Below are 19,194 nucleotides of genomic sequence, written 5' to 3'. Positions count from 1 at the left end.
ATAAAACACTTTCACAAAAGGTACATGTATAACACAACAAGTGCTCTTTTATTCAAGAATATAACCAAAGAAAAAGAAATTGGGTTAGGGTACGACGCTGACATGACTGCTTTGGTGGTAGAGCGGTAAGAACTGCTGACTCATAATCAAGAGGTCGTGGTTTGATCCTGGCCGCATCCCAGAATTAACGTTTTGAGTAGTGAGCTGCTCTTATTGTTACTGTTAACAAAAAAGTCATATATTTGATTTGAGTCTGTAACAGTAAGTGTAAATGTATAGTACCTGTAAAGGTTAGCGTTTTTTTTATTCAGTTTTATTCTCTCAGTTGCGTTCATGCTACCCCTGATCTGACACTGCTGTTTTCAAATAAAGACATGCTATAACAGAGGTGAACTGAGATGAGGATGAGCAAGGCATGCCGAGGTCACCAAGGTATCGTGCAAGTTCTGTTTGTGATTATCTTTTGTGATGGTCTTTGTATATATAACATTTATATGTTACTTATATAAATGCCACATCAAATGTTATTTACCTGTTTACCTTGATTTATTTAATTATCTTCTTACAGACTAAAGTCACAAGTAAACTGCACAGCTTCCAGTGTTTGATCGACACGGGCATGTAATCTCACGCAAAGTGCGGTGGCAGCTATAGAACTCAAAGGACCATAAAAATATTTTATTGTAACGTAAATTTCATTATAAATAATATGGAGAAAACACATGTACTATTGTGACTGAGGTTGGCTGCGATTTGCCACGTCTAATGGCAGTGGCGGAAGGACAGCTTCATAGCTACTTTGCTGCGTCTGGTAAGCAGCAAACCAAAGGCAAAGTACTTTGTTGTCCTCTGCAGGAACAGCGTCTGCCACATTGGTGATTCAAAGCACCTTGTGTTTTTCTGATCTGAAGATAGGAGCTAAAGCAGGACGACTGCCCCTTTCCTGTGGCTTGTAACAGCTTCTATTTTGAATGAAGTCTTAAGATGGTACCTGCCTTCTCTATACAGTAATAAAGTACCCGTATTTTTTCCTTGCAAACCTGGACTCACCTTCCTGTCTTTCGTGCAACTCTTTGTGACCCAAGATTGACAATACCTGTATATAAAAAAACAACATTTCTTGAATGGCAAAAAAAATATATTTTATTTGAAAATTACTTTTTTTTTTTTTTTTTTAAGAAATACATGTACGAAAATACAGAATAAAAATGAGATGTTAGAGGTAACTTTTTTAATAGAAATACAGGCATGAACACAGAATGACAACACCATGTTGGATGTAACGTTGAAAACGAGACGCTAGAAAATACAGGAATGAACACAGAATGAAAACAAGATGTTGGATATAACTTTTTAAAAATATAAATAAGAGGTATGAAAATACAGAATGAAAATGAGACATTGCATGTAACTTTTTTTTTTTTTAAATCGTAACACAAACGCAATTCTAATTTTTTTTTTGCTCGGAATCAGCTTTTTCCAGGATTGTTAATTTTTCTTTCAGTGCCAACTGACAGTGTTTCTTACTTTTTTTTTTTGGTTCATCTCAAAAAAACTTTGAGAACCACTAAGAAGCCCCAGAAGTTCAGTACAGTATCCACACACTACACAACTACCCACGCAGTTGTTTGGTAAGCATTTGGTAAGATAAACACTATATGTATGATGTCACGCCTATACTCTCACTGAGACTGCCCATGACTTTTTCAACAGACAACTGTTTTTATGATACAGCCTATTGCAGGGTTGCTGAGACTTGGCATAAAAAGTGTAGGCAAAGAAGTAAGAATTTTTTTGCATCTCATTATTATCTTTGGTTGGAAGTTTTGGCCCAAAAATGTTACACTGAAAATTTACATTTTGTTAAGACAAAATTTGTTTAACATGATGTTGTATAAATGTTTGTCTGGGCTTACGGAAAGTGTTCGTTACACTGAAAATTTGGTTACTTTGGTATTTGCTGTAACGGGATTTGACCTTTATATCAAACCCACAAACTTCTTTACCAGTAGTCCTTAATGCAATAGCAGAATTTCAAAAGATACCTGGACTCAAAATTAATTTGATTTAAAGTGTGCTTTTTCCAGTGAACTCTCTAACACACAATACTAGACTCGACATCTACCCATTTATTTTATCAAATCAGTTTAAGTACCTAAGGGTAAACATCTCAAGGAAATATAAATATCTTCTTCAACACATATTTGCCATCAGCTTGGAAAAAATTAAACAAGATGTGAACAGATGGTCAAACCCTCCGTCTCAAATCAGCAGGAAGAATTATCACTGTCAAGGTGAACAACATTCCCAAACTTCTTTTTCTATTTCAGAGCATCCCCATATATTAACCATCATTCTTTATGAAATTAAGACTCAATTATCACCTTGTTTATTTGGAATTCAGGATATCCACACATTCAAAAGAAAACTACAAAGACCTAAAGCAGAAGGTGCCATGGTACTACCTAACTTTCAATTCTATTACTGGACGGCAAATCCACAAGCTATAAAGACATGGACATTGACACAAATTGATGAATATGTGTTGCACTTCTACATGACAATCACCTTTGTGTACTCTCTCAAAGCTACACAGTATTTAAAGTTTGGAAAATGGCTAGGATTAAAACACTACTGTAAATAGGTAATGTCTTTTCAACAATTGAAAAATTACGCTTCAAATTTAACTTCCCATTCACACAATTTTTCCAATACCTACAAAACAGAACATTGCTGAAAGGAACCTATGTAACCTTCTTGCCTTATGAAGTCACAGAAAGAGCAGAAGAGGAATATCACAGTATGATGCTCACTATTAATCTATATGGCTCCTTACAAAAAATAACACCTTACTTCCTGGAATACCTGAGTTTGTGAAAATGCTCCTTATTATTAGCCTAAAGAATGAAGTGTGTGAACATAGTTTAGGACTAAACCACATCTATACTAACAAGAACACTTGCTTATTGGTCCAAGCATGACAAAGGTTAATGCAGTTCTATACATGGATCATTGGCTGTTGTTGTCTAAATGTGTATGACACTGAAGAATATATTGAAGAATAACCCTGAAGATCAAACTGATGATGGTCTAATAGATAAACTAATTGGTGGGGTCTAAAACCAAATTCGAGAATACAATATTAATGTAGTACTTTAGTTCATTTTTGATAATACATTTTTGTGTACATTGAAAAAAGACCATGCATCAACATGACATAATTAGAACATTAGTACAGAGCTGTAGTAACTGCAGGGGGATAAAATTGATGAGCTACAGGATGAAGTTATGGGAAAGAGTAGTGGAAGCTAGGTTAAGAAGGAAGGTGATGATTAGTGAGCACCAGTATGGTTTCATGCCAAGAAAGTACACCAGTTTGCTCTGAGGGTGTTGATGGACATGAATAGAGAAGGTCAAAAGGAGTTGCACTGCGTTTTTGTGGATCTGCAGTAAGCATATGACAGGGTGCCTCGAGAGGAGTTGTGGTACTGTATGAGGAAGTCTGCAGTAGCAGAGAAGTACATAAGAGTTGTACAGGATATGTACGAGGGAAGTGTGACAATGGTGATGTCTGCGGTAGGAGTGAAGGATGTATTCAACATGGAGGTGGGATTACATCAGGGATCGGCTCTGAGCCCTTTATTATTTGCAATGGTAATGAACAGGTTGACAGACGAGATTATACAGAAGTCCCTGAGGACTGTGAAGTTTGCTGATGACATTGTGATCTGTAGCAAGAGTAGGGAGCAGGTCGAGGAGACACTGGAGAGGTGGAGATATGCTCTAGAGCAGCGGTTTTCAAACTGTGGTCCACGGACCGAAGGAGGTCCGCAAAAGGATACGGCGGGGGTCCGTGAGGGCGTTGTGAAATATCCATTAATTAACACTGCGACGACATCTAACACTGCAAAGACAATTACACAGTTTTTAACTGACCACAACTTATCACACCCCTGGAGGTTTCTTAACCCAAACTCAAAATCATATTCGTTCTACTCACCAGTGCATCATAGCTACTCAAGAATTGATTATTTTTTTATAGATAATTTCCTGCCTACGATTAAATCGTGCAAATACGACACAATTGTTATCTCCGACCATGCCCCTCTAGTATTGGAGCTAAAATCATTAAGCCCCTCACACTCACCTCGTAGATGGCGTCTTAACCCTCTTCTATTAGCAGACGAGAACTGCACAGAATTTATATCCAAACAAATCAGCTTCTTCCTAGAGACAAACACGCCCACAGAGGTTTCTGCAGGAACACTCTGGGAAACTCTAAAGGCCTTCTTAAGAGGACAGATTATTTCATATATTTCCCACAGAAATAAATTAGAAACCAAGAAACTGTCAGAGCTAAGAAGTGAAATTACTAGAATAGATGAAGAACAAGCCAGGCGTCCAAGTGAAGCTCTTCACAGGAAAAGGCAGGCCCTGCATACAGAACTCAACATCTTAACAACTAAAAAAACTGAACAACTTATTTATAAGTCAAGACATCATTACTATGAACACGGAGAGAAAGCTAATAAGCTTTTAGCTCAACAAATTCACAAACAAGAAGTTCGCAATGCAATACCAGTAATCACCAACACGAATGGAGAAGAAATCATTGACCATAAAAATATAATGCACGCATTTAGAGATTATTATAAATCCTTATATTCTACTAAGTTCAAAGAAGACAACACACAATCTAATGCATTTCTGGATACATTACAAACACCACAAATAGATGCTCTAAGTGCTGAGGAACTGGATAAACCTCTGACGCTAACAGAGTTACTATATGCTATAAAGTCACTTAAAAGCAGGAAATCAGCAGGCCCTGATGGTTACCCCGTAGAATTTTATAAGAAATTCTCCACTCAGCTAGCTCCCCTCTTATTGGCAGCATTTACAGAAGCTAGAGACAACCAAATACTACCTCAAACATTTCGTCAAGCCTTAATCACCGTCTTTCCTAAACAAAATAAGGACTTATTACAATGTGCACCATACAGACCCATTTCACTCCTGAATAATGATGTTAAGATACTCTCAAAAATTCTAGCTAGAAGGATGGAGAAAGTGCTGCCCTCGGTAATATCACAGGATCAAACTGGATTTATTAAAGGCCGACAGCTATCTTCCAATTTCCAACGCTTGTTTAATGTTATATATTCACCAGCAAAATTCTTCTTTATACTCCCTGCTCTGCGCTCCAATAAATGCAAGTTATCGCAAATATACTAATAACCCAATTGTGCTTTACTCACTCAGAATATGGAACCAACTTAGAAAGAATTTTAAGATGGAAAATCTTTTATCCGTGGCACCTCTGCAAGAGAACCACCTCTTTCAACCCTCGCAAACATATCCAGTTTTTAATACCTGGAAAAGTTTTGGGATTAAAATGCTCAGAGATCTTTATATAGACAACATATTTGCATCTTTTGAACAATTACGTTCCAAATTCAACCTCCCATCTACACATTTCTTTCACTATCTTCAAATTAGAAATTTTGTTAAACAAAAACTGCCCAATTTTCCTCACCTCGTACCCTCCACCATGCTGGAAAAAATACTGCTCTATTTCGAGGAATTAAACACCATTTCCGCATTATATAAAATCTTATTAGAGTCCCTACCTTTCAAAGACCCAAGAGGACATTGGGAAGAAGATCTCTTAATATATCAGAAAAGGAGTGGAAGGTAGCAAAGCAGAGAAATCACTCGAGCTCCATTTGCGCAAAGCATAAAATTATTCAACTAAAAATTATATATCGAGCTCATCTATCTCACTTAAAACTGTCCAAAATGTTTCCAGGGCAAGATCCAACGTGCGAACGCTGCAACCAAGCTCCTGTCTCACTGGGTCACATGTTTTGGGCCTGCACCAAACTAACATCATTTTGGACCAAAATTTTTAAGTGCCTTTCAGACAGCCTTGGGGTCACAATCCCTCCTAACCCATTAATAGCTGTGTTCGGTGTTCTTCCAGATGGACTTGAAGTGGAGAAGGACAAGCAAACGGTGATTGCATTCACTACACTTTTGGCAGGACAAAAGTGTTGCAGCACATGCAACCAGCTACTTCCAGGACACCACTGATTTCTTAAAAAAAAAAACTGTCTGCTATAGGCCCCTTACCTGAGGGAACCTTACTGGCCACAACGGATGTTGAAGCACTTTACAAAAACATCCCCCATGATAATGGCATACTGGCATGTGAAACGTACCTTAAACAACATGATTTCCCCACAGCGTCAGTTATGCAAATGATAAAATTCACTCTGACACACCAATTTATTCTCATTTGGACAAGACTTCTACTTGCAACAAATGGGGACTGCAATGGGCTGTCGGTTTGCACCTCACTATGCAAACCTATTTATGGCAAAATTGGAAGAAGATTTTATGTCAACATGCATCTTAAAACCAGTACTGTATCTCCATTACATAGATGACATCTTCATAACCTGGACTTCCAGTGAGAAGGACCTCCTCCATTTTCATAATGAGTATTATTCTTTCAACCCCAACATAAAGCTGAAGCTTAATTACTCAAAAACAGAAGTCAGCTTCCTTGACACTGTTATTCAACTGAAAGATAACACCCTTGTAACTTCTGTTTTTCACAAACCAATGGACAGATGGACCTACCTGAGAAGTTCTAGCTTCTACCCAAAGTATTTAAGGCGCTCTATTATTTTCAGCCAAGCAATACGTTACAATTGCACTTGCTCAGACCAGACAGACCAGGATAATAAACTGCAGGAGCTTAGACAAGATTTCATCAGTCAAGGTTATGCCCCCAAAACAACAGACATTCAAACTACTGTCATACCCAGAGACAACCTTCTGGAATATAAAAACAAAGATAAGAACCACATTCCCCTTGTCGTCACCTATAACCCACATCATGAAGCACTTCGAAAAATTATAAAAGAACTTGTGCCAATGCTAAATAATGACGAAATGCTGAAAAATACATTTCCAGAACTACTCCTCCTGGCATACAGACAACCACCAAACTTGCAGCAACTAATTTTTCGAAGCTCCCTATGTGAACCAACAGAAAATGGCACATCTCCCTGCCTGCAGATGTAAAACGTGTCCTAACATGTATGATACAGATTGTGAAGTTATACTACACTGCTGACTAGAACATCACATAAAGGGATAATTTTCCTGCAGATCATCTAATATGGTCTACCTAATTCTCTGTATAAAATGTCCCGACACTGTACTCTATGTGGGAGAAACTGGACAAACACTCCGCCAAAGAATGAACTTACACAGGTTCCACATTAAAAATGGCAACAGAGATGTTCCTATAGCAGCTCACTTCAATAGCCGTGGACGATGTGAGAAGGATTTTAAGGTCACAGTGCTTATAGGCAAATTCAGAACACAGCAAGAAGTTAAACTCATGGTAAAATTTAACATGTTACAACATGATTTAAATAGAGACATGAGTTTTATGGCCAGATATGAGGATTGTTTGCATCTCTCAGAATGACACAGACAACCTGACTACAGATCCACATTGCATTGAAAAACCCATCAGAAATTTCAAAAGACTTTGTTGGACAGTTATCTTATCAATAGATATTGACTATACATTGTTCTCCTCTCTTGCTATATGAATCTTAGCCTGGAGAGGTCTATTAATTTTTTACATTCAAGATGTCTCACTTGAAGATTTTCCAATGCTGTATCTGTCCTAGTGTCTATATAAACACGGGAAATTCCAGTTTCTGTATTACATCTTGCCTGAAGAAGGGGCCTGAGATGCCTCGAAAGATTGCACATTGCAATCTTTTTAGTTAGTCAATAAAAGGTGTTATTTTGCTGGACTTCTCACTACAATACAAGGAGCGAAACAATTCTGCTGCTGGTCAAAACAAGTGCAGGATATAGCTGACACAAATCTTGGGCTAACCCATTTGATTTCATATACTGTAATATTCACACTGATCCTTGGGTAGTGGCATGTGTGTGGGTGTATAAATTTCCTGAAGTTAAAAGTAACGAAGTTGAACTAGAACTACAGACAGGGCCTCTGAAACAACATTAGAAAACTCAGCTAAGTCTTCTAGTTTGATGCCTACACCATGCTGAAAGTTAATGATCTAATCCAGAGACTAGGAACAACAGGCTTCCTAAACATATTAAATATGACCAAGGGGTATTAATAAATACCTTAGCTGCATGCCACAATGAAGCAAAAATCTACTCAGCATAAAAGTGGACACTGGCAATTTAGGGTGCATCCATTTATGTTTCATAGTACTTCCATAACACTGAGACATCTACTGGTTTTGATTGCTTAAGCTTAATAATGCCTATAGTGTGGCACACCTACATAATATTATAGTGTATTCCAGTACCTGGGAAGATCACTTGTGCAAGTTATGACTGTCTCTTATGCGGAGGTCTTTCAAGGGTACACTGGTGAATAATTTGGGATTACAATGTGGCATACCCACTCCCATTTTATCTTCCATCATAAACAGCAAAACCTGAAAGACAACCAGTAACCAGCCCCCAAAGTCAGTCTACTTTACAACTTTCATTCTCACACCATAAACATTGGTAGAAGTGAACACGTTTATTTAACAATACAACGGATGTCATGAAATTACAGATATAGTAGACAGCTCTCCAATATAGCATTACTGAATATAGGTTGTTCCTTCTTTATACAATTATGAGAGTAATTTCTAAAACAAAAACGTCACTTGTGTTATTTATATTTGAACAAATCATTACAAAATTGCAATTCTTAGACCTTAATTAATAAATAAAAGTACTCTCACAAAGACCTTGAAGAGAAAGGAAAAGAGAAAACCAAAAACCTTCCAATTACTAAATCATTTAAAAAAAAAATCATGCTGAGAGTCTAGACACTTTAGTGTTTTAATATATACTATTAACACTAGAATTCTTGAAGCCTATGAAAAAACTCGTAATCCTGGCCCACCTTAAATCCCGCCTTGATGGAGCTCAGCTCAGGCAAAAAGTTCTCCCAGCTCAAGCCAAGGCAACTTATCTACGTGTGATGTTCTTGGAGTTGTATAGGGTAAATAATACACTATATCGTTATTTGGAATACATGCATTTCATGTGTGTTCTGTGTCTACAAAGATCTAGGTAAGTGTAGGATGAAAGGAAATGCGAGAAATGCTGAACACATGCCTAAAGCAGAAACTTTTTCCATGTTAATGTGTAAAGACTTTAGTCCAAATATCAAATAAACACGTGAGCTTTTATTCAAGAATATAACCAAAGAAAAAAAAAGCATTCGATTTACATGTGGCTGTCAATGAGTTATAAACTCAAGCTCAAATGTTAATCAACAAGGAGTTTACACGTATTCTTGAATGATGCAGAGGTAAGAACTGCTGCCAAATAACCCGAAGGTCCTGGGTTCGAGACTGGGCGCTCCGCATTTTGAGTAGTGAGCTGCCATTATTATTATTATTATTTCTACAATATAATAAAAACACACATTTGATTTGAATCTGTAACACCCGGTGTAAATTTTGGCAACTTGTAAAAGCTAGTGCTTGTTCTTTTATTATTCAGTTTTATTCTCTCAGTGATGTTCACGTGGTACAACAAATTTGCCTCTCCCTCTCTGAGTTGATGCCATTTATCTCCATTCTTTTCACAAGAGCAGTGCTGTGGCTGATACCTGCTCAGAACTATTTGTACCGGCAATCAAAGAAACAATGTCCCATGACGCTATCAGACTTTACACCGGCTGTTACAGACTGAAATCAAAGGCTTCTTGTTTTTGGGCACATACACTGTCACCACCGCACTGCCAGATCTAAACTGCCAGATCTAAACACTAGTGCGGCGAATTGCTCATGTACTGAAGTGACTTTAGCTACAGGTGGAAGTCCCATTTTACTTATGGTGTCAAGCAGAGTTGTGTTGCATTGCAGCAGTCTATTAGCCAGCGAAAGCGTTGTGAAGAACCTGTCTGTTGCTATGGTCCTGCCTTTGTCCAGTCTGATCATGGGACATCATATCTTTGATTGCTGGTAAATTTATGCTGACATTGTTAGTTAGGTTCAGTTACAGTGGGGTAGGGGGGTCGTTGGGGGCTAGTATAGGAGAGCGTGAACATGATTGACAGAATAAAACTGAAAAAAAAGGCTAAGTTTTACAAGTACCATATATTTACACCCAATCTGACACTATTCGTTTTCAAATAATATTGCATTAGTGCGATGATGTTTTCTGATTGGTACTATTGAGGTCATAAAATGATTTCTTCAAAATTTCACATATATTTGTCTTTCTTTTTTTTCCCCTGCGAACAGGAACATGCTGATGGCTGGTTGCTGTGTGCTACAACATGCTTGACCTGGTGACGATGAACGCACATGTACTGTGCAAGGCATGCACGGGTCCACTGAGAAAAGAAGAGTGTTCTTTGCTCACCTTGTAGAGGAACTTCGTTGTTGCTTCTTACAAGAAAAGGCGATGTAAAAAGAAAAAGAGGGTGCAACATCGACAAGCTTCTGTTCCAAGACCGTTGTTTCCCCCAGGAAAGCAAACTCAATCAGTGTCAGGTGCCCCTTCAATGTAATAGGAGCCACAGCATAGAGAGAAGTGTGTACATTGCAACAGGTACACATGTTGTAAATGTAGGAAGGACGGTCCTTGGGTGTGTGGGAACTGTTAACATTTGAATTTGATGATTGCATAAAGTGTGGAACTGACCTCTCTGTACTATTCTTTCCTCTGCATGTCCTGGAGTACAAAAGAAACACCACCATGCACCAAAATGTGGAGAATAGGCAAGACCGAGGGGGGGGGAAAAAAAAAAACCCTCTGTCACTGATTACAACCGCAAGAAGGTATGCGAATGAATATGAATAATATGAATAATGTTGATTCAGTGCCACAATGTTTTCCGAAATTTACTATACAGGTCATAAAATGAATTATTCTGAATTTCATATATACCTATGTCTCTGTCTTTTTGTCAGCGTGGCTTTGGCATTATGGACCATAAGGTGCATACTATTTCAGCGTTAGCAGGAACACTCAATAAAACTGAATAAAAAAAAAATGTGATAATGAGATAACAAGAAGGCATGCTACACCAGCATTTGTGTGTCAGCTTTTATCCCTCAAAATCGGAGAATTTCCTGTTCCATTGTCTCAAATCAAAACACCACTCACATCTACAGTTATTCCCAGTTTCAAATAAAAACTAACACCATCAGATCTGTAGTTTGCGGGTTGGTGGGAGGTTGCATTGTGATCGTGACTGAGAGAATAAAAGTGAAATAAACACGCAAACTTTTACAAGTACTATAAATTTACACCAGCTGTTAGACAGAACTCACATGTATGTTTTTACTGTATAATATTAACAATAAGAGCAGCTCACTACTCAAAACGGTAAATTTGCGAGGCACCCAGTATTGAACCAGCGGCCTCTTGGTTACAAGTCAGCCGTTCTTACCTCTGCACCACGGAAGCTCTTGTATTATACTTGCACCTTTTGTGAAAGTGTTTATTTGATATTTGGACTTCAGGCTTCACACATTATACACTTCATGTCTACATGTTGTTATTTATTACTAAAACATGAAAAACGTTTCTGTTTTAACAATGAGTTTACAAAGATCTTTGTAGACACAGAACACACATGAAATGTATGTGTTCCAAATAACGATATATTATTTACCCTACACAACTCTAGGTACCTCACTCCCAGAAAATCAAGGCTTGAGCTGGGAGAACTTTTTGCCCTTTCCGCAGTGGTGGGGGGATGAGATAGTAGGCTGCTTGCTGCTTATGTTGATTGACAAATTTACACCACAAAAGATGCTGACGGAGAGGTGTGAAGGGATTTAAGGTGGTCTGGAATTACGAGTTTTTTCGTAGGCTTTGGTAATTTTAGTGTTAAATATGGGTAAAATCCAGGTGTTTGTCAGTTCATACTTGTGCAAAACCTTAATAATAAAAAAGCATGTTATATTTGACCCTTATTCAACCTTTACACACAAGTCCACAAAAAACTAACCCAAGGAAAACCAAACAATTCAATGTTAAGAAAGATTTCACTTACTTAAAAATGCTCATCTAAACTAACCAATAAACTACATTGGTACGCTAACATTGTTGAAATTTTAGGTAGTGGATTAAGATGCTCAAAGAAAAAATTCATACTTGCTATTGGTTGGTATAATCAAATTAATTTTTTAAAGAATGCATACTGTAGATGCTGTTTAAGTATATTGTGTGATGCACATATTTCCTTGATTGTGCACTCAACTAAAACAAACCTGTCTAATTTGTGCTTTTTGTATTATATAATGCAGCCATCACAGAAGGGAACAAATAAGTATCGTTGTAAGATAAGCAGCATTTTTTATTCTATTGGAAAGTTTGGCTATTCATGTTCATTTTTTTCCTCAAAAATATTTCAAGTTTCTAAAACATTACATTTTTTCATTAAATTATCAGAATGCCAAGGGAAGTGCCAAATTCCAAACTGGTGAAGGTTTTTCAAACTTTTACTCAATGCAATGACAGGTCCCATATGTTTCTATCGTTCATGTTATGCTGTTTTTGTTTCCCTTTTGTGTAACTTCCATGTGTTTTTCTTATAAAATGTTTTGGTATTTATAATCTCAATTTCTTCCATGATTAACTCTCATTAAAGATTCACCACTGACCATTCAATTAGTCTATGAAGTGTGTAGAATTCTGTTAAGAGATATTTTTGTAAAAAAAAATATAAAGGACAACAAATCAAAATGTAATAGGAATAATATGACGTGCTTGTTTAGAAGCTTTAGAGTTAACTCATTATGTTTACTTTAATATTATGCAAATAAGTATTACAGATTTTGAATTGTAATTACAATTGTGAATTAATATACATACCAGCTGCTCAGAATCTGCTTTGAGTAAAGAGCGGTCGGTAATAAGTACAGCCCTAGAGATGAGCCTATAAAAAAAAAAAAAAAAACAGCTTTTAATACGCATAAAAAAATATTTATATAAAAGTAATGTCATGCCTACTTGTTGGTTTTAGACATTACTAAATGTTAAATCTCACATTATACAGATCATCAGTTTGACACCTGTGTGTTTAAACAAACAGAAAACAAACAAACACATAAATAAACAAAAAAGAACAACATTTCAAATGTTATGCATTGCAGATGTTTGAAGGATGCCAATATTTTATCAAAATAAACACACACACACACATTACTGTAGCCTCACTATTATTGGCACAATTGATCCTTCATTCAGAATATTAACAAAAATCAAACATTTAATTGAAGAAAAATGATTGAAAGGAAAATTGCCTTTGTTACACTTTTGAGGTGTGTTTTAGATCATAGTCCTGCTGGAAAATCTAACCACAGTTCAATTTAAGCATCCTAGCAAAGGCAGTGAGGTTTTGACTTAATATCTGCAGATACTTTGAGTTCATGATACCATGTATCCTAAAAAGCCATCCAGGGCTTTTGGAAGACAAATAGCACCCACAACATCAAAGATCCACCACCATACTTCACAGTAAGGATGAGGTACTGTCCAGCATGTTTATTATTCCCCCACTCTGTCTGACACAGAATTCCAACTGTGGTTGGAAGCAGCAAAATGCCTTTTTTTCAGGCAAAACAGCATGAGGTTGGTGGCATCATAAATTGGAAACTTGCTGACCCCAAGACCCAACTAAAATATGAATTTCTTCAGCTGTGATCCTTAGAGGTTCTTTGGACACTCAAACCATCACCATAAGTGTTCCTACTCATTCAGATGAACTTAATTTAAAAAAATAATGGTGATATGCTTCACTTAGATTTTAGTCATTTGGCTTTCTAGGAGTGCCCAAATTTGTTGCACACATTTGAGAAAACATAGTTTAATGATGAGATCCAATTAAAGGCAAAATTTTTGTAAAATTTGAATGAAACATGAAGAGGATAACCAATAAAAGTTTTTTTTTCACAGCCTATTCTGCCTTCATTTACTAGTGTTAACAAAGGACACTGTACATAGTTGATAGCAGGATATACATTGTTTAATAATCTATTTTTTATTTATTTAAATCCTTTTATTTGGGAACAAAACACAATTACAGAACACAAATCAGTCAGACAATTGAGAATAACACAGCAAGTATAACAATGTGCTTCAAAATCAATCTATAAAATTCAGCATTCAAACTCCAGCCAATAAAGGGAGCTGTATGATGTCCCTTATCTGAAACAGGTTTTTGTAAATGATAAAACAAAGTAAAACTGACCACAGGCATAACAGTTTTTTTATGAACTTGAGAAGAACTGTTAACAGATCCTTGTAAACATAATTACATTTTTACCAATTTGAAAAAATAAATACCACAACCTTCCCACTGAGTTAACACTAGAATTACCAGAGCCTATGTAAAAACTTGTAGATCCGGCCCCACCTTAAATCCTTTCGCACCTCTCACTCAACGTCTTTTGTCCTGTAAATGTGCCGATTAAGACAAGCAGCAAGCAACCTGCTATTCCATCCCCCACCGCCGCAGACCATGCACAAAATTCTCCCAGATCATGCCTTGATTGATTATCTGGGAGTGAAGTGCTGGAGTTTTAGAGTGGAAATAATAGATCATTATTTGGAAAACAAGCATTTCATGTGTGTTCCGTTTCTATAATAATCTGTATAAACATATTATTAAAACAAATGTTTTTCATATTTTAGCAGTAAATGACAAAATGTTGGCATAAACTATATAATGTGTGAAGCCTGAACTCCAAAGATCAAATAAACACTTTCACAAAAGGTGCAAGTATAATACAAGAGCTTCCGTGGTGCAGAGGTAAGAACGGCTGACTTGTAACCAAGAGGCCGCTGGTTCAATACTGGGTGCCTCGCAAATTTACCGTTTTGAGTAGTGAGCTGCTCTTATTGTTAATATTATACAGTAAAAACATACATGTGAGTTCTGTCTAACAGCTGGTGTAAATTTATAGTACTTGTAAAAGTTTGCGTATTGCAACAGTTACACATGTCATAAATGTGGGAAGGACGGTCCTTGCATGTGTGTGTGTGAACTGTTAACATTTGAATGTGATGATTGCATATAGCACTGAACTGACCTCTCTGTACTATTGTTGCCTCTGCATGTCCTGGAGTACAGAAGAAACAGTAACATGTGGGGACTGGCAAGATCGGGGAAAAAAAACATGCGGTGTTATGCGAATGAATATGGATAACTATGAATAATGTTGCATCCGTGCCACAATGTTTTCCGAAATGTACTGTACAGGTCATAAAATGAATAATTCCAAATATCATATATAACTATGTCTTGGTTTTTTGGTGTTTTTTTGTTTTTGATATAGACCATACTAATTCAGCGTGAGCAGGAACACTCAATAAAACTGAATTAAAAAAAAATCAAGTGATGGTGAGATACGAAGAGGCAGATTCACCAGCGTTTGTGTGTCAGCTTTTACCCTCCAGATCAGAAAATGTCCAGTTCTATTGCCTCAAAACACCACTCACATTTACAGTTACTCCCAGTTTCAAATAAAAATTAACAGCGTCAGATCCCTGGGGGCGGTAGTATGTATCGTGATCATGACTGAGAGAATAAAAGTGAAAAAAAACAAAAAACATTAACTTTTACAAGTCCTATAAATGTACACCATCTGTTACAGATGCAAACCAAATGTATGTGTGTACTGTATAATATTAACAATAAGAGCAGCACACTACTGAAAACGGCAAATATAGGAGGCAGTGGGGATCGAACAGGGGACTCTTGATTACAAGTCAGCAAATCTTACCGCTACGCCACGGAAGCTGTTGTTTTATCCTTGAACCTTTTGTAAAACTGTTTATTTGATCTTTGGACTTCAGATTTCACACATTATATAGTTTATGCCAACATTTTGTCATTTACTACTAAAATATGAAAAACGTTTGTTTTAACAATGTGTTTACTCAGATTATTGTAGAAACAGAACACACAAGAAGTGCATGTGTTCCAAATAACGATCTATTATTTCCACTCTAAAACTCCAGCACTTCACTCCCAGATAATCAATCAAGGCATGATCTGGGAGAATTTTGTGCATGTTCTGCGGCAGTGGGGGATGGAATAGCAGGCTGCTTGCTGCTTGTCTTAATCGGCACATTTACAGGACAGAAGAAGCTGAGGGAGAGGTGCGAACGGATTTAAGGTGGGGCTGGATCTACGAGTTTTTTCATAGGCTCTGGTAATTCTAGTGTTAAAGCATGTATTAAACATGGGGCACAGTGGTGCAGTGACAGTGACGAGCTGGCGTCCAGAGATTGTTCCTGCCTCCTATAAGATGCTTGCTGCACTGTGTACGACCCTCAATGAAATAACTTATTGCAGCCGTATTGTCTCTTTCAAAACATACTAACCCCCAATACCCCTTCTTTTTCTTTGTCCAAGTAACCAATTTCCGCACAATAAGCACTTTAATAAATGTAAAACCATCTCTAAGCTTAGAACGCTGATTCTTCAGAACTTGAACATTGAAATATTTTCTTAGTGCATATTTAATTATTCCATCCATCTATCCATCCATCCAGGTTTGTGCCAGTCCCAGCAAGCATACAGCGTGAGGCAGGACCAATACCTGAAGGGGCACCAGTTCATCACTACTGCTGTCCACACGTTTAATTATTAACAGTATACATTATTTAAATGAAGTTAAAAATTTATCTGTATAATGTAATACAGGTATACATACTTTACTGCATTTCATCTTAAAAATGATATCAAGAGGTCCAAGAAGGTAGCATTTGGAAATTTAAATTGACTTAGAAGCCAGTCGTCATCATATGTAAATACGCTCTTTCTATTATTGAATTGAATTCAATTATTTTTATTGTATGGTAAAATGAGATTCAATATGCAAATCCTCCATAAACATATTTTCATATAAAATAACAGCAATAATAATAACAATACAATAAAAACAATGAAAAATAAACAATATGAAAGCATAAGTGGGTCAGGTTGTGCAATATTACAACTGCAGTGCAAGTTTACAGTGAGGTAATTGTACTTATAAATACAAACAGTTCTACCAGGAGCACTTGATGGACTGATTGAGTGTGTTTACAGCTCTTGGGATGAAAACTGTTTCTGAACTGCAAGGTCCCTACAGGAAAGGCTCTGAAGCGTTTGCCATATGGGAGCAGTTCAAACAGACTGTGCACATGGCTAAGGCAGCATGTTCTAGATGTTGTTATCCTGATAATTCTCCTTCCGATCAGCTGCTGCAGAGCTGTGATTCCACATTGAGATACATTGGGTTAAAATACTCTGAGTGGTGCACTTAAGAGTAACAACGCTAAAGCAGCTATGGTATTTGGAATAGTTTGGCCTTTTCCGTGGACCATTATGTTGTTACAGGTTGATTGCATATTAATCTACAAAATAAAGGTAAATTACACAGGGACCACAGAACTGCTTTGATGCGGAGTGCCGCCAGTTTGCAAAACCAAGCCGAAAACTTGCATACACAATGGTTTGATCTGGCGTGAGAATGTGTGTGGCTTTACAGCAAGTTTAGTTTTTATACATTGCGATGTGAGCGTGAGCAACATTTTTGTGAGTACACACTGTTTATACATGAGGCCCCAGGTCTTCTGGAACAATGTGCTCTTAATAGATGAATCAAAGATAGTTTTTTAGTCATAGTATCAGCAGAGATGTTTGGGGCAAACCAAAAACAGCATTTCAGGAAAAGATCCTCATACCAGCTGTAAAACATGGTGGTGAAAATGTTATGGTTTGGGGTTGCTTGCTGCCTTAGTGCCCGTGCAACTTTCAGTCATTGAGTTCACTATGAATTCTGCATTATATCAAAGTATGCTTGAGAAGGATGTGAGGTCATCTGCTGAAGCTGAACCAGAAATGAAACTTTCAACATGATAATGATCTGGAGCACACTAGCAAATCCATCAAGGACTGGCTTAAAAAGATGAAATGCAGGGTTATGAAATGGTCTAGTCAAAGCACTAATGTGAATCCCTTTGAAAGATTGTGGGGGTATTCAAAGCACTAATCTGAATCCCTTTGAAAGGCGGTCAGGGTATCAAACAGACAGCGTACACAAGAAATTCCACAAACATTATGCATATGAAAGAATTTTGCATGGAGGAGTGATCAAAAATTTCGCCACGTTTAAGTCAGAGGCTGGGGGGTAGTTTTGCAAAAAATGTTCAAGAAGTCACTTATGCTAAAGTGGGCAACACCAGTTTCTGAGCCCAAATGTGTACCTAGTGTACCTAATGTCTACCTAGTGTGGTATCATCAACTGCAAACCTAACCAGCTTACTGGTAATGGTCTTGTCCAGATTGTTTAATTCAGGAAAGGTTCCTTGCACTACAACCTTTTGCTTCCTTTGTCTGAACCAATGTTGCACCCATCTATAGACTGCACTGTGAATTTCCAATTCTTTTAGTTTCATCACTAACCTTTCATATGGCACCTTATCAAAAGCTTTCTGAAAACAGAGATAAATATCACATACACCTCTCCGATAGTATTTTTGTTGCTTCCTCACAGCATTCTAGCAGTATTAGTGAAATGTGACTTTCCACATTTGAAACTAAGTTAAATATTTACTAACAGTCCTGTTCTAAATGTGTCTGTATGTTCTAGGTGACCACTCACCGTTCCTACTTGACCATTCTTTTATTAGTAAAGTAGAAAAGATTATCTTTGGGAAATCTTTCACCTTTTCTGCAATGTTTCCCCTCCAACTGTCTTTAACACTATGTCATTTACAGGGTGAGCAAAAAAGAAGTAACACATTTCAAATGTTTATTCAACAGAAACATTACAAGATGAAATACATTTCATTACAACACAAAAAAGAGTACACAAAACAGATTTTTTTCACTGTGTTTTAAAAATGATGTCTTCAAGGAGGTGACCATCATTAGAGATACACTCTTCAAGACTATTTCTGAACACTCGCATAACCTGTTCAGCCATTTTAAGGGGAGCAGCGGCAATTTCGTGGCAAATATCGTCCTTGAGGGCTTCAAGGTTTTGAGGTTGGTGTGTATACCTTTCACTTGAGATAGCCCCACAAGACGAAATTGCACAGAATGAGAGCAGGCGAAAGTGAAGGCCACCCAACATTGCCGAGCAGGGAGATCAGTTTCCCCGGAAACAT

At 37.2% G+C, this 19,194-nt stretch overlaps 2 protein-coding genes across 2 annotated transcripts in view; both read right to left on the bottom strand.

The window, feature by feature from the left end:
* chm (CHM Rab escort protein) overlaps window positions 1-19,194 on the bottom strand; it is a 201,925-nt gene that overhangs the window by 37,260 nt on the left and 145,471 nt on the right. The window contains exon 11 of the mRNA XM_051935363.1: window positions 12,904-12,967. Within this exon, the coding sequence (XP_051791323.1) occupies window positions 12,904-12,967 (64 nt within the window). The remainder of the gene's footprint in view (window positions 1-12,903; window positions 12,968-19,194) is intronic.
* The window catches only part of tmlhe (trimethyllysine hydroxylase, epsilon), a 294,616-nt gene that overhangs the window by 218,879 nt on the left and 56,543 nt on the right, over window positions 1-19,194 (bottom strand). The window lies entirely within an intron of this gene.

This window comes from Erpetoichthys calabaricus, chromosome 12, assembly GCF_900747795.2.
Source record: "Erpetoichthys calabaricus chromosome 12, fErpCal1.3, whole genome shotgun sequence".
NCBI classification, from domain to species: Eukaryota; Metazoa; Chordata; class Cladistia; order Polypteriformes; family Polypteridae; genus Erpetoichthys; species Erpetoichthys calabaricus.
Note: the sequence above shows the minus strand (reverse complement) of the source record. Positions and strands in the feature narration are given on the sequence as shown.